The following is a 25,448-nucleotide window of genomic DNA, read 5'->3' on the forward strand; positions in this document are numbered from 1 at the left end:
CCGACAATGTCAGCTGATACCCAAGAGCAAACACTTGACCTCTGAGTCTCACAGCACTTTTCACTATTTCCACACCAGCACTATCTCCCATCTCCCCTGCAGTCACTAGTTTCTTTTTGAATGTTTGTATTTTGCAATCTTATGTGTTCATTCATGCCACTGGTAGCCTGGAACCCTGTTCATTCTTACCTATTTTATCTGATTTAAACCCCCTCGTCATCATGGAGGTCACTATCACCACTCCACACAAGCGGACATCTGGGCCTGCATTTGGAACCTCTCTGTGCTTTTCTGTCTCCATCATTATTTTATTTGTTTATGCAAGAAAATATAACAGAAAAAAAAAGAAAAAGCAGGCAAAAATGCTGACTCTGCAGTACCATCATAAAAAGAACTGTGTCAGTGTTTTCTAACGGAAGACAGCTTGGTTTGAATATGTTATCACTCCAAAACCACCATTAGAGGTGAACTCCGGGAACTGGCACGCAGTTAAGTGCTTGGTGTGAATACAGGGATGGCTGAGTAAACAACCAAAGGGAATTGCAAGCGGCAGGAACGGATTTGAGAGAGCTGAGCATTCAGCGTGGCCATCAGGCCTGGTACAAAGCTTGCTGCGGGGGAACCAGAGTACACCGGCTGCCTCGCTTTGAAGGGGTCGGGTTATGCAAAGTCCCCAGCAGCCTCTGAGGGTTACACACTCCAAATGTCTGGAGGGGAAGCAGGTGCATCCAGCCCAAGGAGCTGGCTCTGGTGTCCCCTGGCTCTGAGCACCTAACTCAGTTCACCTAGAGTGGGGATCTTGCTATTTCAACTTCCTCCTGTGATGATGCCAAGACATCATGGGTACAGGCAGTGCTTTATAAAGGGTGTCCCAAAATGCACGCAAGATTTGAATTTTGTGGGAGCATTAACAACAACAACAAAAAACAAAAGCCTAATTTTACTTGGTTTATTGCATCAGATTCTAATATCTGTTGCCCTTTGATTTCAATCCCTTCAATTTGATAAGCATTACCAAGTACCAATTATGGCCCAGGAGCAGGGACAATGAAGACCAATGAAGACCACGGCTTTGCATATGTGCCAGCATACCCGATGTGCTATTCCATACATAACCCTATACTGTATACTTTATGGATCAATAAAAAATTGACAATTTTTAATTATAAACCTGTGTTTTCTATCAAAATCACTTCTTGCGTGAATTTTTGGGACACCCTTCATAAACCAAAAGGTGTCTGAACAAGGTGGGGGAGGCAGCAGTTCTGCCCAGGTGTGTCCCAGGTAAACCTTCTTAAACCTGGGCGAGCACTCGGGGTCTCTGGGGGACGCCGGTGAAATGCAGACCCTGACTCCCGAGCCTGCAGCGCGGCGCGGTTAGTGACGCTCACAAACTGGGGATGCTGAGCTGCTGAGCTGAGGACTGCGGTCTAAAGAGCAGGTGCAGAGGGGCCACCTCTGCGTCCGCGGGAGACACGCGCAGGGCGGGGAGGAGCAGCGGGGAGGCCGGGAGGAAGGACGGGGGAGCGAGAGGAGAGGCTGGGAGGGAAACGGGGGGCGGCGGCCCCGGCGAGGATGCGCAGACCGAGGCGGCTCCGCGGCTGCGCGGGCTGCGGGCGGGGGACGGGCCGGCGCGGGCTGGCGGCGGCGGAGGCGGCGGAGGCGGCGAGGTCCCGGCCCCGCGCCCGCGGCGCCCCCGCAGCGGCCAGGGCGGCCCGGCTGAGGGCTCGGTGCGCAGCGATGGCGCGGCCGCCGGGGCCGAGCCGGGGGGTCTGGGCGCCGCTGTTCTGGCTGCTGCTGGCGGGGCCCGCCGCCTGTGCCGCCAGCCCCGGGGACGACGGCGCGGGGCCGGGCGGCCGGGGACCCCGAGGCCGCGTGCGGGGCGACGCGGGCGCCGACGAAGCGGTGCGGCGCCACGACTCCTCCTACGGCACCTTCGCCGGGGAGTTCTACGACCTGCGCTACCTGTCGGAGGAAGGTGAGGCTGGGAGGTGCGGGGTGGCGGAGGGGAGACCCGGCTGGGGGACGGGGGCGGGGGCGGGAGCGAGGGTGGGGAGTTGGAAAGGACGCGAATGGAGGCAGCTTTGGCGCAGCCGAGGCGAGGCCGGGCAGAGAGCGCAGGGCTCAGACCCCATCCGCCTGGTGAAGGGGCCCGCAGAGCTGTCCGCTTTCCAGGTGGGGAGACTGAGGCCGGGCGAGGGAGGGTGCCAGCCGAGTCCTGCGAAGCTGCGGACAGGTGGGCTGCCCCGGTGTTCAGCACCTGGCCTCCACCCTCTCGGTCAGGGGTCGGGAGTGTGTGGGGGGGGGGGGGGGAAGGGAGGAAGTTGGGGGGAGGGGGCTGCCATCTGGCCTGGGCTGTGTGAGATTGGAGCAGCCGGTGGAAAGCAGAAATCCAGACTTAAAAGAGATGCTGCCTTATTTCCTCCCCGCGAGTATTGACCTAGATTTGCAAAGGCAAGCGCCCTGACCTCTCAGTGTTCTGTACCCAGCGCACCCCCACCCCCCATCACCACTCCCCGTCAGCGCTGGGTCACTGCCCCTTCCCCGCCTCCATCCCACTCCTTTTCTACCCGGCCTGCTAGGGTCCCCTGGTGTGAGCCACCATTGTGGGGCCTGCTGGGCCCAGAGACTGTGGTTTGTCAGCCATAGACCTCCCCGCGGGGATGCTTCAGTGAGCACAAAGCCACTGATTCTGCTCAGAAGGAAGGGAAGCTGGCCTCTTTTTCCCTGCCATTTGGAAAGTAGTCATTTTCATTTTCTTCTGCTAAAAGGAATAGTAAAATTTTATATATATATATGTGTATGTGTGTGTATATATATATATATATATATATATATATATATATATATATATATGCTATATCTGTTGCTGAGGATTAGGTTTAGCTGCCTACACCAAATAGAGATGAGTAGCTTAAATAAGATAGAAGTTTCTCTGTCATATACAGAAATCTGGAAGTAGGCAGTCCAGAACCGGTCATCAGAGACCCTGGGTCCTGGTGGTCTGCTTCTTCACAATTCCTAGCGTGTGACTTCATGGGCCGAAATGGCTGCATGATCTCCAGCCATTACATTCACTCTCCAGGCGGTAGGAAAGAGGAAGTGGGAAGAAGATCACTGACTGTAAGGAGATGATGCCGAAGTCCCATATAACAATCCTGCTTAGCCACAACTTAGTCATGTGGTCACTCATAGTTGCAAAGGAGGCTGGGATGTGTAGCCTTCTAGCTGGGAAGTAATAAGTCCAATTAACAAATTGGAATTATTGTATTAAGGAAGATGGAGAGAATGGATTTGGGAAAATGTATTAGTTGGGCAGAGGCTTAACTGCTGAAACAGAGTCCTCAATATACAGTGGCTTAAGTAAGATGGTTTGTCTCACATGAGTCAGGCTGGTCTGAGCTGGTGGGACAGCTCTGATCTACAAGGTCATTCACGGACTCAGGTTCCTTCCATCTGATTGCTCCATCATCTCCTAAGACTTTGTCCTCCTCTGTGTGGAAGTTGAGTTGCTTGCATGTCCTGTTCAAGCTTGAGGAAAGGAGAAGAAAGGAAGTTCAGGGCAAGCAGTTTCCTCTTAGGCTGGTTGTACAGATCACTACTGCTCACATTCCTTTGGTCAAGAACGTAATTATATGACCTAGCTGCAAAGGAGGCTGGGAAGTGTAGTGTTCTAGCTGGGTAGCCATGTGGCTAGGGAGGAGAGAATAGGGGGAAGGGAGGCCGGGGGAGCACAACAAGCAGATGCAGAATCTGTTACTCTGGAAAAGAATAAATATCCCAAAGTCCATCTGCTTCTGAATGCATCTAAAACATATTTATTCTGTTCCTAGTCAGCCTATCACACTGCCGGGTAACTCAGATGTGGCACATGAAAGCTTATATTCTCATGGGGCACATGGACCTAACAAATGAAGAACAAGGTCAGATGCTCTATGTCAGTTTGTATCTACAGAGAGAATAAGGTTAGTTGTGCAACCCAGACAGTTTTATGAACATGGACATCAGGTGGGCTGCAGCCATGTGAAGGCTTTATAGAGTGAGCTGGGAAGTATGAAAGGCTTTGGTGAGACAGAAGAGGGAGGACATTTAGGTGAGGTGACTGCACAGGGGCAGCAGGGCATGCAGTGTGTATACAGATCCCCAGTGTGCTTGCCCCTCTCACCCATTCTGCATGTGCAGCCAGAAGTTTGAATAGAGTCTTAGGACTTGAATCTTACCAAGCATCCCTCTTTATCTTGAGGTTCTTAGCCAGAATCTATATAGTATTAGAACAACAGTAGAATGTAAAACAAATTACCACGATTATGGCTAAATAGCCCATTCTGGTTGTTCTCTCAAAAAACAAAACAAAACAAAAAAAAACACAACAACACACACACACAAAAAACTGAGCTGGGTGTTGGCTTAGGGTTAAGTCCCAAGTAAAGCTAGCCTCCTGCTCTCTTCTCCCAGCTGCTGAGATCCACAGGCCAGGGCTGAGGAACAGACCCTGAGTCTTTCCACAGCCACATGGGTGATGGTAGCTGGCCTGCCCTTGGGGCCATGGCCTGTATAGGAAGGAAAAGGGGACAACACCATACTTGGTTGCTATCTTCCAGGCACAGTAACTTGTAAGACATGGCCCAGTCAATGAGCTCCTGTCCACGTAGTTCAGACCACAGTTTTTCCTATCTTGGGAAAGAGCTGGTGAGGCAGTAGAGAGAAGAGCAGGGCCTGGAAGGGCAGAGTTCCCTTCATCTGCTTATATTCTTCCTACATCGACTGCATATTGTATGCAGCAACATAATTCATCACCCTACACATAAACATTTGGGATGCAAATGTTACCGCCATGCTTTGCCCCTTTGAGATGCATAGACAGTTACTATCTGAGACTAAAAAGACCACACACACACACACACACACACACACACACTTTTTCATTTATAGTATCTCTTCATTTGTTCTTTGGTTTGAACAAATATAGTATCATCTTGCTTGGTGAAAAAAGAAAAAGTAGAAACACTGTATGTATACTTTTTATGGGCAGGAGATAGCTTATGATCCCTGAATCTTTTACTGATAGAAAAATAAAACAAAGCCCCAAAAAAGGTAAGTAATTTATAAAAATAATCTGTATCTTTAAAGATAATCTATATCTAATTTATCTTTGTATCCACCATGAATCTTCTAGCCCAATAATGACACTAATTGGAGCTAATTGTTAGTAAGTGCTTCCTACTGTGCCAGGCACTATTTTAAGTACCTTTTACATATTAGCTTTACTCTTTACAGCAATACTCTGGCTTTGATACTACAATTTTCTCCACTTTCGAGCGAAGAAAACTGACCCACAGAAAATTTAGATATCTTAGCTAAAGTCACACAGCCAGGAAGCCGCAGAGAGCTGTATGGGATTGTTGACCGACTTTATGAAAAAGGTGTGCAAGCTGTCTGGCCTGCCTGGAATGGAGGGTCCCTGTTGACGTGCTAGGAAATGCAGAGGGACAGGCGGGATGGGGTACTTTTATGAGTGGACTGGAGAAGAGGGGTTTGGCATTGGTAGGGAGGCAGTGGAGAACCGCAGGCTGCTGAGTGGAGGAATGCCTTGACGAACGCTTTGCTAAACAGGCTCCACGTGTGTGTGTGGAGCTTTCCATTTTCCAAAGTCCCAGGACAGCTTTCCTTCATGATGTGACTCTGCTGAGCGGAAACGATGACTCACGCAGTCCAGAAAGAGACAGATGCTGATGCAGTGGCTCTCAGAGATTTGGACGGATAATTTCTGGTTAAAATATCAAGGACTCAAGGACTAAATTAATACCTGAGAGCTGTGATCCAAGCAGTTCATTAGAGGCGATAAGTAGCAAACCAGAAGCCATTAACCACTCAGTGGAGGATGGCAAAACAGGCTCAAGGGATTACAGGAAAGGGATAGATAGTATCTGTGAATAACACAGGGATGGAAACCACAAAACCATATTGAGAACCTGAAAAAAAAAAAAAAACCACGAAAATAAGTACCTCTTGTATTACAGGAATATCCGAAGGGAGAAAAAGTGGCTTAATTGTTCTCCACAACAGAGCAGTTATTGGAAGGTTTTACAGGGCACATGTGAGAAGGAAAGTGGGGAGGTGCCCTAAACCAATATTATTTGGTCTCAATCCAAGTTTTTATTTTAGTGAAAAAGAAAAAAAATAGCACGAAGCCCAGCCGGTGTGGCTAAGTGGTTGAGCATTGACCCATGAACCAAGGGGGGGTTCGATTCCCAGTCAGGGCACATGCTTGGGTTTCGGATTTGATCCCCAGTCGGAGGAGGAGGGGCATGCAGGAGGCAGCCAATTGATGATGTTTCTCATCTATGTTTCTATGTCTCTGTCCTTCTCCCTTCCTCTCTCTCCAAAAATCAGTAAAAACATTTAAAAAAGCTACCAAAATGGAGGGAAAGGAACAAGCAAAAACAAACAAAACCCCAAAACCAGTAGTGAAAAATGGGGGATGGACAATGTAAAGGGAGAAGGAAGAACTGGCCGTGTCTGGGGGTTCTAACCTATGTATCTCAAGACCAAGGCAGACAAGTAAGTGTAGGAAAGAAAGAATGGTGGGGACCGGGGGGCGGGGGGGGGGGGGCGTAACCAATAAAGGTCTTTAAACAGTATTGTGACAAGATCAGTTTCCCATTTTAGAAAGATGGGAGGTGGGGGGAGAAGTGGGAGGGAGGTGGGGGGATCAGATAGGCGATGGTACAGCATGAAAGGGCAGGCTCTGGTTTCTAGGGTGGGAATAGAAGAATGGTGGGTGAGTATAGATAGCAGGTGGAGAAACCCAGGACTACAGTTTCAGGGTTGGAAGACTGTGGTGGGTGGTGGCATTCTTCACGGAGACAGGAAACGTAGGAGGAAGAGCATTTGGGAGGTGGGGGAGCTCAGTTTTGGGCTATGGAATCGATGTGCTTATGGAATATCCAGGTAGAAACCCCGTGTCTGATGGTGGGGCAAAGGTGTAACAGCCACCCAAGCGAGAGGGTTCTTTAGACCGGCAGGCAACTTCATAGACTGTAACAGAATTTATTATATGGCAATTTCCTTCCGGGAAGATTGAGCCACAGGGGACAGACGGCCCAGAATGTAGCACAAATTATTCTCTGCTACCGGACACCTGTTGCAGTACTTTTTGCAATAGTATAACTCAGGGACTAATAATTGACGAGACAAAGGGATGAAGAATGCAGTAGCTCCCAGGGTCGTACCTCCTGGTGGTCTTGTGGTAGATGATTGCTTATAATCAATACTATTTCCAGTTGGCTATTTACCTCTGTTGTCATGCCATTCCAATTGTTACTAATAAAAATATTTATGGCTGCATTTTATGAAACACAGACAATCATCAACTAAAAGGCTTCGATATGCTTGCTAAGGACAGGGAGGTTGGTCAAAGGTCACAGCATGAAACTTAAAAACGAAATGAAATCCAGAACACACAAAGTACATACCCTTGACCAGAATCGAACCCAGGACCCTTCAGTCTGCAGGCCAATGCTCAACCACTGAGCCAAACCGGCTAGGGCTGGAACCTGAACTTTAGATCCAGGTTCTGCTTGTAGGCACTTTTGGTAATGATCTTACCAGTTAGTCATGCTAGAGTTTTAGGATAATGGTCTTGGGAACATAAAAAACTTTTTGCAACCTAGCAGGATCTTAGATACTGGCACATAGTCCCAACTTATTTTATGCAAAATAGATCATTTAATTCCAGCAAAATTTGTAATATTGTAAAATGTGCTTATATTCTGATGCCAACCCCAACGAGTATACTGAAGTTTATTTCTGGTATTAATGACCCAGAGTTATCACAAGGTAAAGGGTGGCCCACAGAAAGACTGTCCTCAATTCAGACCAACTGGCTACCAATTCAGGGGCACCCACTGGAATGTCTCATAGAACTCAGGACAGCACTGTACCTACAAATAGTATCGTTTTGTTATAAAGGAAACACCTCAGGAACAGCCAGCGTAGGCACATGTAGGGCGAGTCCAGGGGACTCCCGAATGCAGTTCCCGAGCCTTCCTCGTGGAATCAGGGCCTGTCACCCTCCTGGGACAGCACCGTAGTGAGAAATAGGAGGAAAAACATTCTATGAAGAGCTCAGCATAGTTTGTAGCACTCAGCAGTTCAATATAAAGAGAAAAACAAAAAATCTCATCTCAGGCAGGCCTTGCCAAGGTATTAGGGGTGAGTTAATTAAATGTTTGACCAAATAGAGCAGGCTAATCTTTTAAGTTTTGTATGGCCCGCAAATGATGTTATAAATATCCAAACGGCCCTAGGCAGAAAAAAGGTACCCCACCCCTGTCCAAAATGCACAGCTGTGTGCCAGGAAAATGCAGTCCAGTGGCTTTTTTTTCCCTTAAAGGATAATTAATAGAACCAAATAAACAGAATCTCACTTAAAAAAATTACAAATAAAAAAGAAAGGACATCAAAATAATGAGAAAAGAAAAACTAATAAACAGTAATTTTTTAAAATGTGTATTTACTTTCCTAATGTTATAGGGTGATTTTATTTATTCATTTGTCAATCATTTATTCAGTGGCCAGTGCTAGGCATGATGCTGGGCATAGAATACAAGATGAATCACACTTGGTTCCTTCGTACACCGAGGAAACAGTCTAGGATAGTGGTCGGCAAACTCATTAGTCAACAGAGCCAAATATCAACAGTACAACGATTGAAATTTCTTTTGAGAGCCAAATTTTTTAAACTTAAGCTATATAGTTAGGCGCATTGTTATTGACCTAATTAGGGTACTCCTAAGGCTTAGGAAGAGCCACACTCAAGGGGCCAAAGAGCCACATGTGACTCGAGAGCCGCAGTTTGCCGACCACGGGTCTAGGAGAAAATTATTTTTGTTACAAACTGGAAGCATAATGCAGGCTTGCCCTTCAATGTACGGTTTAATGCATTATGATGCCAAGTAATGTTACAAGAAAAATACACAGCTGTTAGAAATGATGTGTGTAAAGAATTTAGTGAAATATGAAAATGTTATATGCAGCTTAATGAAAAATGGAAGTTCACAGTGATGGAAAAATTCTATTATCACATATATAAATGGAAAACCTCTAGTACTGAATATATAAGTGGGTCATTGTTAACTTTTTAAGTATATTTTCATTGATTTTAGAGAGAGAGAAAGGGAGAGGGAGAGACAGAGAGAATCATCGATGTGAGAGAGAAACATCAGTGGGTTGCCACACCCTGACTAGAGATCAAACCTGCAACTTGGGCATGTTCCCTGACCAGAAATCAAACCGGTGACCTTTGGGTGCACAGGATAATGCCCAACCAACTGAGCCACACCGGCCAGGGCTATTTTTTTTTCCTCTTAGAGCATGTCTATTGAGTTAAAACTGTGGTTTTTAAGCTCCCGGGTCACAGTGGTGAGCCTGTGTTCATATGAAATTATGCCCCCTCTCAGGGCCTCAGTTTCCTTGCCTGTAAAATGAGGGAAAAGTCACTTATTCTCAGCTAACATGTAAGGCTCAGTTCAAAGATGTGTACCCTGTATTCTCCCCTCATGAAGAGGGTGATTAGGCTTACCCAGGGCCCTTTTCTGAGGCCTTATATCTATATTTAGATGGGTGTGATAGAAAATAGTAAATGTACTTTTTTAAATTCTCATTGAAAAAGTTGTTACTGGACTTTCTAACCATTATTTATTCTCACTGTCCAGGTTACCCTTTCCCTACTGCTCCTCCTGTGGATCCATTTGCCAAAATCAAAGTGGATGACTGTGGTAAAACTAAGGGATGCTTTAGGTTGGTAGACCTGTGCATTGGATAACTCTAAGACTGAGACGTCGCTTTACTTCTCAGGATAGAATTGAAATTGCATGCAGTCCATTCTAACCAGGGGCCTATACCCCTTCAGACCTTTGGCAGGGATATGGCTGCTCTGATGGCCACCCCAGTTTTCAGTCTTCAAGGCCTGGGACACTGGAACATTCTTCACTTTGACTGTGCTGCCATTGGCACCAGTGTCTGTTCCTAACCAATTGGCTGTCTGAAGAAGAATCACATGACACAGAATATGTCCACATTTATGGGGGGGGGGGCATGGCCAGGACAGACAATGATAAACATGTCTGATACCCAATTCCTTTTCAAATAAATAGTCATGGTATATTGATATCTGTATGATACCAACTAGTCATTAAGCACTTGTTGTCTCGTGTGTTGAGGCCTCCCATGATTATTAATAGTATCCTATCATGACATGATGGGCTAGAGCTAGAAAACAGTAGTAGAGACAGTGGGCCTCCCACAAAGATAGCTCTGTTTTGTTGGAAAACTTCCTTTGAATTTTTTATTTTCTGAAACAAATTGTCCTTAAGTAAAGATTTTTTTGATCACTGTTCTAAAGTTCTGATTTATATTTTTTTGGTCCATTGCTCAAGATCTATGGGCGGTGCGGGGGGTGGGAGGGGTGGGGTGGATGGGACTGAATTATAGGGGTTTTGAGCTTTCTTTGGATTACCAGAACATTCTAAGGAATAAAAATAATCCAATAATACTAATATTAAGGAAAATGGCCTTTAATGTATAATTCTGGTGACTAAGGGATATTTTTGAGAAGTGAAGGAAGTACCCCGCTGGCTTCAGGGTGACCTCCTTTCGGGCCCATTCACTCCTCCTTTAGCTGTTCTTAACCTTTTCCACCCAAGTTCCTTGCTGTCTGGAGCTTATATCTCACCCTGGCTGCTCAGAGTCCCTGCTGAGTCCTTGCCTCCCTCCTCCGTCAGCACTTAGTAGGTTTGTGTCTTGTTCCTCCAGATACCTTCCATCTGAATTTAGATGGTCACACCCATTGCTACAACGCTCTGTCATCCTAAAAAGAAAGTTCCTCAAACTAGGGCTTGTCAGTTCTGAAAGGACCACAAGTCCTCTATAAGAAAATTTAAATTTCTGTTTTCAAAAAAGAAACAGATCATATATACAAAGAACAGACATATGGCTGCCAGATGGGAAGGGAGTGGGTGAAAAGGTGAAGGGATTAAGGAGTACAAATTGGCAGTTACCAAATAGTCACCAGGATGTAAAGCGCAGCATAGGAAGTACAGTCAATAATATTGTAATGACTGTAAGGCGCAGGTGGGTACTAGATTTGTCAGGGACATCACTTTGGAAGTTACGTAACTGTCTAACCCTATGCTGTACACGGAAAACTAATATAATATCGAGTATCAATTGTAATTGAAAAATATTAATTTTTTAAAAACATTGCTCAGGCAAATTAAAAATAAATAAGTAAAATAAATTGGTGTCTTTATGTCAATGGTGCTTCTTTAAAAGATCAATGTATGCATAATCTGATTTTGTGGAGAAACACCTTATTCTGCTGTATGCTTTCATGTCTGAATTTGTGATTGTATGAGAACCTATACAGCAAAGGCAAATTTTATAAATAGACCATGCATCCATGCTCAGTGAATACCAGATGAGGTGTTCAGTGGGTGCATTGTTCATGCCAGGGTTTTGCAGCAATTCAGATAAAAGTGGAAGAGAGTGAGTCATGATTAATAGAACATGCTCAGTTAAAAGACGCTGCACAGTCTAGTCAGACATGCCATATGTATGTGAGCAGAATTTCACTTTAAGAGAAACCGTATCATCCATCACATGAACGCTGTCAGTTTAAATGTTCCTGGTTTTGTAGTTTATATATTTATATTTAATTTGCAACTTGGTGTTCATTTAATTGCAAAATTAAAGTAGAAAGAATTGGTATACATTTAATTAACAAAAATAATTTAAATTATTAACTCGGAGAATTTTCTCATTTAAAAGGGATTCAGAAATAATTCAGTAATAACTAATATTTGAGAGATACTACTATAGTGTAGAGAACACTGGCTGGGAGTTTGGAGGCGCAGGTTCAAGTCCTGTTGCAGCTACTGACTCACTATGCAACCTTCCCATCTCTGGGCCCCTTTAATATGCAGATAAAGTGAAGCAGGTCATCTATGAGGTCCCTCCCAACTGAGGGGAACTGTTTTTTGAAGCAAAGATCCAATTTATTCAGTAATGTTGCTTAGCATCCTGCCTGATCCATCAATGTCCTCTTAATTGTATTTTAAATAAGAATATGAAGGAGTCATGTCTGTTTTTTATTGTTTATTGGGGGTAACACTAATTAATAGCATTACATAAGTTTCAGGTGTGCATTTTATAATTACCATCATATTCCATTGTGTGCTCACCACTCAGAGTCTAACCTCTTTCCATCACCATATATTTGACCCCCTTTATCCTCTTGAGTAATGTCTGTTTTGATGTCTCTTATAGATATGGGAAACCAGGCTGCAATGCAGAGACCTGTGACTACTTCCTTAGCTACCGGATAATAGGGGCCGATGTGGAATTTGAGCTGAGTGCAGACACAGATGGCTGGGTAGCAGTTGGCTTCTCTTCAGACAGGAAAATGGTGAGACACATCATGATAGAAACTTATTTTTCTCTTTAGTTTGCTGTGTGACTTTAGAGTTTAGAGAATGGGCATGGTTAAGCTACCATTGCCACTTTTAAATGCAAGAAGCTAATTTCTGGCATTTGGTTGTCTTTTGCAAAGCATCACAAAGCAAAGAAACTCATCAAAGCAGTATAATGAGTATATTAGTGTCGCTCTCTGGTTGCAAGTTAAAATAAATTCAAGCTAGCTTAAACAACCAAGGAAGGGTTGGTTTTGAGAACACAAGATGTTTCATATCTATTGATCAGCTATTTCCACAGACATCCTGCAGGGGAAGTCTCCAAAGCTACATGGTTTTTAATAGTAAGCATTTATTTGTTGCTCATGTGTGTGCATTGGCTGGGGCTCAGCTGGGCTTGGCTCCTGTCCATGTGTTGGATTTAGTTTTTTTCCCCCCTAATCATTCTGCAACCAGCAACTACCAAGGCATGTTATTTTTGTGGCAGAGACTGGAGTGCAAGGGCAATCCAAACTTATTTCAACCTCTGCTCGTGTTACAGCTGCTAACACTCCATTGCCCAAAGCAGGTCACACAGCCAAGCCCAGAAGGAAGGGGCCGGGATATACACTCCCTCTACCAAGAGGCCCTGCAAAGGTCTGGGCGTATAATATAACGACAGGGGGCTGAAGAATTGGGTCTAACAATTCAGTCTTCCACAGTTCTCCTGGGCGAGAACACATCTGGACCTCAGGAAGGACTGTGACCAGGCACAGGCAGGGCACCAGGAACCCAGGCAGCTGCCCATCTCCTGCCTTTGCTCCTCTCTACACCTCTGCTGCCGTCTTCCCTCCTTTCTTTGTAGCCCCGTCATTTGCCACTTCACTGTGCCAGGACTTTTCTTAGGCCTCTGTACCCTGGCGCATGCACTTCTCTTTCCCTGGCCTGTTTGAGATCCAGGCAGTGAGAGGAGGGCAGCTCAGACCAGGGTTACGGCAGGGGTGGTGGTGAGAGGTGCTCAGATTCTGGATACGTTTTGGAGGTCAGATAGGCTTCGCTAATGGATTAGACATGGGATGTAGATGGGTGGTAGGAGGAAACGGAGAGACGGTCCAGGCGGTCAGACCTCCCGGGGCTTTTTGTCCAGGAGAGGTGACCTCAATTCCCAGTCCAGGCAGTAAGACAACAGGGGGTCCCACTGGTAAGATTGTGCAAATAAGAATCTACATCACTTATCACCTACTGGGGTGTCAATAGGTGAAACAGCAGGTATGTGCCATACCGAGGGGCTGGCTCTGGTTGCAGCTGATTATTTCCTGTCCTGGGCTGCGTTTGCAGGCATGGTGCAGCTGTTAAGATGATGGGGCTCGGAGCTGGGAGGTTAAGTGAGGAGCATTCACATTTTATGTTTGACATTTTGCTGCCTAAAGGCTTTTACATTACCAGTTTCTCTTTTCTTCTATTATTTCAATAAGAAGCACAGGTTAAATTTTTTTCAAACCTTGATACACAGGAAAAGCAAAATGGAAACCCTTTTAATAGCCTTTAACTTATTTTGAAATGGTGCATTATTTTTATTAGACTTTATTATTTTTTAATCTTCACCCAACTGAAGATCTTTTTCTCACTTTTATCCTCACCTGAGGATATGTTTATTGATGAAAAAGAGAGAGAGAGAGAGAGAGAGAGAGAGAGAGAGAGAGAGAGAGAGAGAGAAAGAGAGAGAGAGAAACATTGATGTGAAAGAGAAATATCAATTGGTCGCCTCCTGTACACTCCCTGAGTAGGGAATGAGCACGTACCCTGGGTATGTGCTCTGACCAGGAATCAGACCTGCAACCTTTATGGTGTACAGGACAGGGCTCCAACCAAATAAGCCATTGGCCAGGGTTAGGGTTTATTTTTACAGCAGTTTTAGATTCACAATAAAATTGAATAGCGGGTACAGAAAATTTTCATTGACATGCTCAGCCTCACCCATTATCAACATCCTGCACAAAGTAGAACGTTTCTTAGAATTGATAAACACCTTAACATTTTTTTACTTATTTTGAAAAAATTTTAAACCTACAGACAAGCTGCAAGGATAGTACAATAGAAGAATCACCAATTGATAACTTTTTTATTGTGGTAAAATGTACATTACACAAAATCTACCATTTTAACCATTTTAAAGTATACAATTCAGTGGCATCAGTTATATTCACAGGGTGTAACCATTGCCACTGTCTAGTTCCAGAACTTCTTTACAAATGATAACATTTGCCACACATGCTTTATCTCTCTACTGCTTCTACTGCTACTACTATTATTGTTACTATTCACTGGAAACTTTGGAGATTAAATCCATTTACTTATTAAATTCGGGAAGTTTAACATTGATCTGATGGTATTATCCAATACACTGTCCATTTTTAAATGCTGCCAATTGTCCCAATAATGTTCTTTATGGAAATTTTTTTTTTCAAATACATTCTATTGATTTTTCACAGAGAGGAAGGGAGAGAGACAGAGAGCCAGAAACATCGATGAGAGAGAAACATCGATCAGCTGCCTCCCGCACATCTCCCACTGGGGATGTGCCCGCAACCCAGGCACATGCCCTTGACCGGAATCGAACCCGGGACCCCCCAGTCCGCAGGCCGATGCTCCATCCACTGAGCCAAACCGGTTTTGGCGGAAATTTTTATTTTATGACCCAGGATTCTGTCCAGGAACACACACCATTGGTTGTCATGTATATTTCATCTTCTTTAATATTAAATAGTTCCTTAGCCTTTTAAAAAAAAACTTGGTCTTTTATGACTTTTTTGATTATTATAGGCCAATTTTTTCTTTTTTAGAATGACCCTCAATTTGAATTTGTCTGATTGTATTTTTAATGATTAGTTTCTGTGTTTTTGGCAAGAATATGGTATAGCTGGTGACATATTCCTTTCTCAATATCATATCAGGAGGCATTTGATGTCAGCCATTGTGATGTTAACTTTGGTCAGTTAGTGAAAGCTTTTTAATGGCATTTAAAATAATTTTGGGGGTGGGATTTCAAATGACAAAGGTAATGGAATATCCATTTCTCAGTGAAATTTCTGTATTATTTTTTGTTAATCCTCATCCGAGGACATTTTTCCATTGATTTTTAGAGAATGGAAGGGAGCGGGAGAGAGAGAGAGAAACGTCAATGTGAGAGAGACACATCCATTGGTTGCCTCCCACAAGAGCCCTGACCAGGGCTGGGGATCAAGCCTGCAACTGAGGTATGTGCCCTTGACCGGATTCGAACCCAGGACCTTTCAGTCCACAGGCCAACGCTCTATTCACTAAGGCAAACGGCTGGGGCTGAAATTTTTTTTTAGTAGAGAAATTTGCAAAAGGCTGACTTTTTTCTTCATTATTTTCCATGTCAGGGTGGTGACGATGTCATGGCCTGCGTCCATGATGACAATGGCAGGGTCCGCATACAGCACTTCTATAACGTAGGCCAGTGGGCAAAGGAGATCCAGAGGAATCCTGCCAGAGATGAAGAAGGAGTGTATGAGAACAATCGAGTCACCTGCAGATTTAAACGCCCTGTGAATGTTCCCAGAGATGAAACGATTGTTGACCTGCATTTGAGTTGGTATTATCTGTTTGCTTGGGGTCCAGCCATTCAGGGTAAGCTTGCATTTTGGCATCTGGATTAAACATTAGACACCGCTGTCCTGGTGTTCGTTATTTATTGGGCAAGAGAGTGATAAGCACTTGTGATAATATTGTAAAAAAGGAGATATGATCCTACCTTCAGGTTATAATGGATTTATCATTCACACGGACATGCAAATGGGTAAGGTATACACATGCGTAGCTTGAATAATACAAGATAACATATGATGAGTTAAGTGCTGAATGAAACAGATCACCTGACTACTATTTGTGGGGTGTGGCTGTGTTTAATTCTCACCTGCTCCCATTTATTCCTCACCACATCCTTGAGAAGTAAAGGTATTATATTCTGATTCTCTAGAAACTAAGAAACTTGCTCAGGGCACTACCACTAACTAATGGAGAACTAATATTCAATCCTAGGTCTGCCTGGCTCCAAAGTCAGTGATGACTCTTAGCCCTTATGCTCTAAATATAAACAATCAAACACTGAGCAGGAAAGGGTTTCTGGAGACTTCGCTAGAGATTGACAGGCATTTCAGTGTGCTCACTTTATGACTATTCTGATGGTCATAAATCCACCAAATGGTCACAAATCCACCAAATTATCCTATAATTTTGCCCATTACGCCTCACATTTTAACTTGCGTAGACATCACCTGCCTTTATCGTTAAAATGCAATTCAGTGGCCTGGGATTCTGCATTTCTAACAAGCTCCTCATGGATTTGGTCCATTGCTGACCTTCCTTTGGGGGGCAAGGCTCTTCCAGCATCTCCCCAACAAAGACCCGAGGATGTCATGAGACCTTTTAGCAGCTGCTAAAACCAAGTCACGCTGTGTCTTCAGCATTTCCTGGCTGATCAGCCTAATGGCCTGAGAAGCCTGGGCGCGACTTGTCTGCAGTGTTTGTGTGAGAATTCTTCTGGCTCCTGGGAGTTGGGTCTTCCTTAACTGTGTGCCTATCAACTCTATATTGTCCAGTCTGATCTGCCTCCCCCTGTCCCCTTTCAAATTTTTTCCATTGATTGGTCTGGGGCGTTCATAAACTTGTTTTTCTGTTTCTAATTGAAAAAAACATTGGGATGCCTTCAGATAGATTTTGGGACAATTCTCCCATTTGCGTATGTCCAGATTACCAACAGTGATCTGCAATTATGTCTTCCAGTACTTTCAGTAACCTGGGAAATTACTGATATCTTAGCCTAGAGAAAGGAACTCATTTCAAATGATGGCATTTGGCGTCTAAAATGTTGTGTTTGTGCATTGGTTTTGCCCCTTGGTGGCTGTATCTAGCCTTTATCTAAATTCTGAACTCCAATTTCTTTATATCTAAAATGGGGATAATAATAATTTCGACTTTATAGAATTATTGTAAGGATTAGATGAAAACAAACTGGAAAGTGCTGTACTTCAGCAGTTCATCTTCTTACACATTTGGCATAATAGCCAGCAGGGCAGGCCTTCCTGCCTTGCTTGGTAAGATCACTCAGGACTTCTGTTCTTCTCACTGTCTCCAAACAAAACAGGCCCATTCCTACCCCACAGCCAGGCGTGTGCTTTTCCTGTCTCTTGGACGCCCTCTTAACACCTCTCTATCTTCTTTAAAAAAAATTTTAATTTATTGATTTCAGAGAGGAAGAGAGAGGGAGAGACAGATAGAAACATCAATGATGAGAGAGAATCATTCATCAGCTGTCTCCTGCACACCCTCTACCAGGGATCGAGCCAGCAACCTGGGCATGTGCCCTTGGCCGGAATCGAACCTGGGATCCTTTAGTCCGCAGGCTGACGCTCTATCCACTGAGCCAAACCAGCTAGGGCCTAACACCTTTCTATTGATGAAAACTTTTCATGCTCTTAAGGTCTCTCAGTGGTGATAAACTCTGAGCTAAGGTTTGAAGAGGGGCATGGGTTAGAGTTCTCTAAGGAAGGCATGAGGTAGAACTGCTTGGTTAAGCCTAGGAGTCTGCAGGGGACCCCCAAGTGACGTCAGGTAGGGGAGGTGAGGGATCTGCTGAGAGAAAAATCTCGTGCCAACCTGAGGAGTTTGATTTGTGCTAACAGGAGCCAGCATGGACACTGGAGCAGGGAAGTGACATGTCAAGTTCAGTTCAGCTTCCCTGGCAGATAGGACCTTTAAGACACTCACTCTGAGCCCTGTTTCCAAGGAGACCTTTGCTCTGAACTCATCTGCCTTCGTCTCCCTAACCCAGGTTTCATAGGGATTATCCATAGGGTTTACATCCACATGGATTTCATATGGGTTAGGAGGTCAGGCACTTCTAATCAGCTTATGAAGTAGCCTTTAACACAGCCTTTTCCTCTTTCCACTTCTAACCAGGTCAAAAACAAGCTTTCTGTTCAAATATTTATTTGGGCCCTGGCCAGTGTTGTTCTATGGTTAGAGTGCTGGCCTACTCACCAAAGGGTCGTGAGTTTGATTTCCAGTCAAGGGCATGCACCTGGGTTGCAGGTTCAATTCCCCGGCCCCAGTCAGAGCACATGTAGGAGGCAGCCAAATGATGTGTCTTTCTCACATTGATCTCTCTCTCTCTCTCTCTCTCTCTCTCTCTCTCTCTCTCTCTCTCTCTCTCTCTCTCTCTCTCTCCCCTGCCCCCTTCCATCCACCCTCCCTAAAAATCAATGGGAAAAGTATCCTCCAATGACGATTAACAAAAAAACCATTTATTTGGCATTTTAATCCTCCTATGTCCTGTACCATTCCATCCAACTTGGGCAAGCTACCACTTTATGTCCCACAGACAAAGTGAGAGAGGCTTCGTCTATAAGGGAGTCCAGTGTATTCAGGGGTTGTTAATAATTCATATATAAAATACATATTTGAGGAAAACAATTAGTAGCTCTTGCTCTTTGAAAGCATAGTATGGTTTTCCATTTGGTATTAATAAGATAAAACTCATTAGAGACCTTAAAAGTAAGCATTCATACAATACTAAGTAGCAGACTTAAAACTGGGGTGCCGTGGAGAGACCCATAGCATTATTCTGGTGGTGGGTGTGCAGATTCACGAGAACTTGTCTTTTTGGATAAATTTAACTAATTCCTATGTTCTTCATTATATGTACAATTGTAGGGAATGCTGAGAGTTCTGATACCTGATTCCAGATCTTTATAATCACTGCTTACGTATTCAACAAAAAGGTTTTTGTTTTGTTTTTCTGTTGTTTGAATATATCAGTTTAAATATGTGCTTTTCTTTAATTGCCCCTTCCTTTTCATTTCTTTCTTTAAAGGCTCTATCACCCGACACGATATAGACTCACCACCTACTTCCGAGCGTGTTGTCAGTATTTACAAGTATGAAGACATTTTTATGCCATCAGCTGCCTACCAGACCTTCTCCTCTCCGTTCTGTTTGCTTCTCATTGTTGCCCTGACTTTCTACTTATTGATGGGAACCCCTTAATCGCAGCTGCAAAGCCAACACAGTCAATGGATTAGAAAGTCTTCAGTATATATATATTTTTAAAGGATATGTAGTATGATTTTAGCTTCTATTATTTAAAAAAAAAAGACTCATGCTTTCAGCTTTTTGGAAGAAAAAAACAAACTTCTTTTCTAATCAAAGAGGATTGTTTAATAATGACCCCATACTTTTGGAAAATACTTAAAACTTTTCTAAGTTTTCATATTTGAGCTTCACAATATCTCTGAGTTGGTTTGATGAATATTATTATTGCCTTCTTACTGAATGGGGTTTGAGACCCAGAAGGCTGCCTTTTTGTGACTTGGTCAGATAACAGGTAGCAAGGTAGATAAAGAGCGAGGCATGGGATCATGTCCCTAAAGCACCTCTCCTCTTCCAGCTACAGCTCAGGAGACTTACTTGGAATATTACTAAAGAGAACTTCACTGGATAGACATAGTTCACAGTCAGCCTTTTAGGCAGAAGAACTTTCAAATTTCCATAAAGCTTAAGTGCGTTTGGATAATTACACCGCTGATGGGAAGAATGGGGGAGATTACAATGATATGAAAATGGTTCATATTTCTTTGAAATTTCTTCTCAATTAGTGAGTAGCTATGAGAAACAATTTTTTTATTGCTGTTGGAAAGCTTAGAAACAGAGTTGATTGATCCTGAAGATGAAAATTATGTTAATGATAGAAAATATGGGCATTGTTAGCAGTTAGAATTTGACCACTGTTTTATAAATTAAGGTACTCATCTGTGGTTACAGCCTATTCTGTTGCCAGAGTAACATACACTGAGAATGATTACCAGTAAACAGTAATATAACAGACAAATCATCTTAATAAAAATTTAAAGCATTTGGACAATAACGCAACATTTTGCAGATTGTGGAATTTGGCATAGAAACTTTTTTAAGATGAGATTTTTTTATTAGAAAACTAGAGGCCCAGTGCATGAAATTTGTGCAAGGGGATTGGCCCTCGCAGCCCCGGCTTCGTCCGGAAGGTCTTCCAGAAGGACGTCTGGTCTAATTAGCATATTATGCTTTTTTATTATAGATGACAAATGACCCGTAAAGTGAATTCACCTAGATCAGTGTTTGGCAAACTGTGGCTCGCGAGCCACGTGCGGCTCTTTGGCCCCTTGAGTGTGGCTCTTCCACAAAATACCGACTTCTGCGCATGAGCCATGAAGTTTCAATCGCACTGTACATGCGCGCCCGCACGTGGTATTTTGTGGAAGAGCCACACTCAAGGGGCCAAAGAGCCGCAGTTTGCTGACCACTGACCTAAATTATTCATTCAGAATTGTGGATTGGATTGGCAGTCAGCATAATTTATAATAATGCTTTGACTTAATGGAATTCCTTTTTTCAAAGGAACACGAAGTTTCCTTTGTTCCAAATGTCTGTGTTAGCAGCACATTTAGAAGAAAAGAATCTGTGAATGTGGTTCTGCGGCTGAGGCATTTCCATTGTAGAGCTCTGGAGTCCTCTGGCTTGCCTCGTTGCTTTAAAGCTGGTTCCAACTTTGTGGGTTTTTTGATTAAACAACACTGGAGACTGTGGTTTCTAGTGCCATCCTTGGAATTCATGTCAGAGGCGAGAGTCCACCTTTGGAGAGAGCTTTCAAATTCTGAGCTGAACAGAAAGAAGAAAAACATCGAGATTTCTGTGACATTGCACAGTTCACCAAGCTCATCTGAGAGATGTAGGGGAAATAATCCTCGTTGTAGGTGGGGAGTGGTTAAACGACATCAAGTGAGCAAAGGAACTGCGTAGGATTTATGTGGCTTAAGTCCCTGGTTCCACCTGACTACCACTGCCTAACTAAGCCCTCTGGTCGTGGCCAAGGCTGGGTTGTACGCCACCTTCTCAGCTATACTGGTTGTTGAGCAGTGAAGATACTGAGTATGCAGGCACCCACCTTGTAAATAAGAGCCAATATTTTTCTGTTTCATTCGCTTATGTGTATTATATCTAAGCTATAAATAGGTTAAACCTAAAGAGATACTTTAGCTAGTCTCTGTAGCTGGCAGGGAAGCAATCAATTAATGGATTTCCCTTCTGCTTACATTTCAAGTCAAGCTAATTTCACAAATTGGTTCTACCAGTTTTCACCAATTGATTACCAGTTTTGCACATTTGTGCTTAGAACCTTCCATGATTTCTCACTGCCGTTAGTGTAAAATGCAAGCCACTTTGATCACCTCCAGTATCTTCTTTTGTCACCACTCCTCACTTGCTATGACCCAGCTCTCAGTTCTTCAGACCTGCTTTCTTACTTCTCGTGTTCCCTGTGACCACACATTCTCCATCCACTTCCCGTGCTTGCTGAACACCTGCCCATCTTTCAGTCCACAGATTAAGTATTTCTTCTTCCAACCCCCTGGACCAGGTAGATTTAGGTCCCGGCCAAGTGCTCCTATAGCACACGGGGCTTCCTCACCACACTTCACTGTAATTGCTGACTCCTCCTCCCTGTGCAGGGGTAAGCATTTCTTGTTACTCATCATTGTAATACACACTACTACATGGTAGATACTCAACAAACATTTGTTGAAGGAATAAATAAACTTCTATGGCAAGTTTCTTTGGATCAGAAGACTTGTATTTCATATACATTGTCAAACTGGCTAACATTTTTATATTCTTCCACCTGTGATCAAACCATAAGCCATCTCATTAGCAAACACTGAACTCTGTCTTTTGAAACATAGATAGAAAGATGGTTAGTAATAGTGCTGTTTGGCCCTGCAAACATAGTTGACATTCTTACCAATGATCATTGTTTAGAAATAAGAATTTACAGAGCTGGGTTGGAGAACAGCATTTAACATCGTCTCAGAGTCATCAATTTATAGACACACGGGAGTTAAACTCTGTGGACTCCAAGTCCATTCATTCTTACCTAATGTAAGAGAATCAACTTCTGTTTTACCTCCGCATTCAACTTTCTAACATAGTACTTGGTACAGAGGAGATGCCCACCTGTGTTTTTGTAGAATAATCTAGCTATTCGTATTCAGTGCTGTTCTAAGCACTCTGTGTGGATTAACACATTTAATCCTCACAACAACCATAGGAAATAGATTCTATTAATCCAATTATACAGATGAAAAAACTGAGGCTAGTCATTTGGCACAAATTACCTGTGCTGGCAAGGACTTTAGAGACCATTTAATCCAATGCACTTATTTTACAAAGGGGCAGCTAAGGCCTAGGGAGGTGGTAGTATTTCCTACCCATTCATGCCTTCATGCACATACATTAAAACTTTTATTAAGTGGAACCCACTATCCACACTCAAATTAGCTAGGTACTTTGCCCCCCCCTTTTAGTAATTTACAATTACTAATAAAGGACTTTTTATACTTATATTTGGGGGGAAAGGTACATTTTACTTTCTACCAGCTTTTATTTTTAAATTTATCTTTATTGTTGAAAGTATTACAAATGCCCCCTTTGTTTGTTTTCTACCAGCTTTTGTTCTTCTTAAAAATATTTTGATTATTTTACCAGTCATTTTTAGAGCCCTTAATAGTGTTTTTTAAATGAATGCACAGATTGGACAAGACTAGAATGTATTTGTCTTGGTTAATTTTGAAAAGTGGCTTGCCTAAAACCCAGGTCTTCTAACTTGGAGTCTAATGCCCTTTCGTTGCTCCCCAGTCATCTCAAAGGTGGATTGGTAAACATGATTTCAGACAAAATGCAGGAGCCATGTTTAACTGTCTTAAGTTGGCTTTCGTCATGAAGGAAATCAGGAAGTTTGAACAACTCAGGGGTGGATTTCCATCCCGAGGGGTTTTTACTACTATTTCTGTAATTACTGTCTACATAAAGGATCTGTGTTTGAGAGAGATGACCACAGAGGTTATGTATCGTTCTTAGCTCTAGCATAGGGCTCAGCAAGCTTCTTCTATAAAGGGCCAGATGGAAAAGATTTTAGGCTTTGCACTCTGTTTCAACTGTTCAACTCTGTCATAGACCGTGCATCAACCAATGAGCACGGATGGCTGTGTTTCCATAAACCTTTGTTGACACTGAAATTGGAATTTCACCTAATTTTTACATGTCACAAATATTCTTCTTTAGATTACAAAAACATCTAACCCTAGCTGGTTTGGCTCAGTGGATAGAGTATTGGCCCGCAAACTGAGGGGTCACGGATTTGATTCCAGTCAAAGGCATGTACCTCAGTTGCAGGCTCCATCCCAAGCCTTGGTCGGGGTGCATGCGGGAGGCAACCAATCAATGTGTCTCTCTCACATCAATGTTTCTCTTTCTCCATCTCCCCCCTCCCTTCCACGCTCTCTAAAAATCCATGGAAAAATGTCCTCGGGTGCGGATAAACAACAAAAACATCTAAAAATGTAAACACCATTCTTAGCTTGCAAAAATAGGTGGCAGGTTTGTTTGGCCTGTGAACTCTAGGCGTCCCTTGCTCTCAGCCAGGAGACACGCCTATGTGTCAGGATCAGTTGTCAAGTACACTGCTGGTAATGCATTACTGGTTAATTGCAAAAATATTGAAGTTAGTAATTTGTTTATAAAATATAGCTGATGAATTGTTATCCTGATCATGACATTCCCAGGCACTTACATTCTGATAGATTTCCCAGAGTTGATGCGAAAGTGGTGGCAGTTAAGTCAGTGCTAGGTAAGCAGCCGTTTTATTTTACCTAAACTGTGGCGGCCATGAATAACTTTCACTGATGAATGGCTCTTCATGGTGGGGATTACTATGTTTCAGAGTAATTTATTTCCCTGAGACATTTTTTTTTTTAAGTCTTATCAAAATCTGCTGCAGTTGCCGGAATATTTTACACATGTGACAATGTCATCTATCTTATGTATCATGATGGAAAAATGTTTGAGAGCCACCACAATAGGCCCAAGGCTGAGATGTGTATACTTTGTTGTATATAAATGTATGTCTTTTTGTTCTCTAAACAGAATTGGTTATGTTCAGTGAACAGGTTGATTATTCTCGGTGTTTGTATATAGATCTGTACATACAAGATGAGGTCTGTGTGTTTATACATAAATGCCTATATGTACATACCATGACCATCTGAAGGTCTTTGCCAAGGTGGTTCCTGTTTCTGAACTCTTGGATACTTTAAAACCCAAGAGGTAAAACATTGTATGTATTACAGGCAAAATGACCCTGGAGTTTATAGAAACTTAGTTTGTAGAAAGGATTCCTGGATCCTTTATTAAGCCTTGCCTCCTCCAATCAACCTTGTACGAATTGTTAAGAACGTATAAAGTATCATTGTTGAGTCTGACGTTTCTATACTGTAAGCTAAGAAACTGAGACGAGTGTTAACTGAGTACATGGCATGTTGATGCAACCCATACCCGTTTTGTATATAATTCGGTTCTTTCTCTAATTATTCAATTACTTAGTTTCAAGGTGGACTTCTTTGTTTCTATGTTTAATAGATAACTTGAGTGTAAGTTCCTTTTCATAAAAATAGTGGCTATGCTAATGTGATTTCAAGTAGGGCTGCAAATTTAAGTGAATCATTCATCTCTGGAATTTTTCACTTAAAATATACTGATTTTTTTACTAATATTTTCAGCCCACTCCCCGCCCCCCACCCCCACCCCAGATATTTGCTATTGGGCAAGCAGCTGTTCAGTTCCATTTTTCTGGAGAGTCAGCGATTCTCTCGGGTCTCGGGGTGCTGAAGGGGTTGTGGCCTTCGCCCAGGTCACTAGAGCAGTTACCATTCCATCACATAGCAAGTCCTGGCCACCTGGAGGAGTGAATGCAGCTTCTCCACATGCCTTATTCCCACAGCTGCGCCAACATCTGGAACAGTCTGGCTCCAGGAGTATTCACATACTTTTTTGAGATTGTCTATAAAATACTATTTTGTAAAAATGATGCTTTTCAATAGACATTGCTGG

General features: G+C 43.2%; 1 protein-coding gene across 1 annotated transcript; it reads left to right on the forward strand.

Moving 5' to 3' along the window:
• Positions 1–1,616: 1,616 nt before the first annotated feature.
• FRRS1L (ferric chelate reductase 1 like) lies at positions 1,617–20,724 on the forward strand. The gene is made up of 5 exons (XM_036330089.1): positions 1,617–1,978; positions 9,717–9,801; positions 12,328–12,466; positions 15,857–16,103; positions 19,348–20,724. Exons 1-5 carry the CDS (start codon positions 1,741–1,743, stop codon positions 19,518–19,520), a joined length of 882 nt encoding a protein of 293 aa, XP_036185982.1. The 5' UTR covers positions 1,617–1,740; the 3' UTR covers positions 19,521–20,724.
• The last annotated feature ends 4,724 nt before the right edge of the window (positions 20,725–25,448 follow it).

This window comes from Myotis myotis, unplaced genomic scaffold, assembly GCF_014108235.1.
Source record: "Myotis myotis isolate mMyoMyo1 unplaced genomic scaffold, mMyoMyo1.p scaffold_m19_p_12, whole genome shotgun sequence".
Taxonomy (NCBI): Eukaryota; Metazoa; Chordata; class Mammalia; order Chiroptera; family Vespertilionidae; genus Myotis; species Myotis myotis.

Excerpts from the sequence above, each read along its gene's own strand:
- FRRS1L (XM_036330089.1), top strand. The coding sequence starts at position 1,741 with ATGGCGCGGCCGCCGGGGCCGAGCCGGGGGGTCTGGGCGCCGCTGTTC. Across the intron at positions 9,802-12,327 it reads AAAACTAAGGGATGCTTTAG|ATATGGGAAACCAGGCTGCA; the intron begins GTTGGTAGACCT and ends TGTCTCTTATAG. Across the intron at positions 12,467-15,856 it reads TCTCTTCAGACAGGAAAATG|GGTGGTGACGATGTCATGGC; the intron begins GTGAGACACATC and ends TTTCCATGTCAG.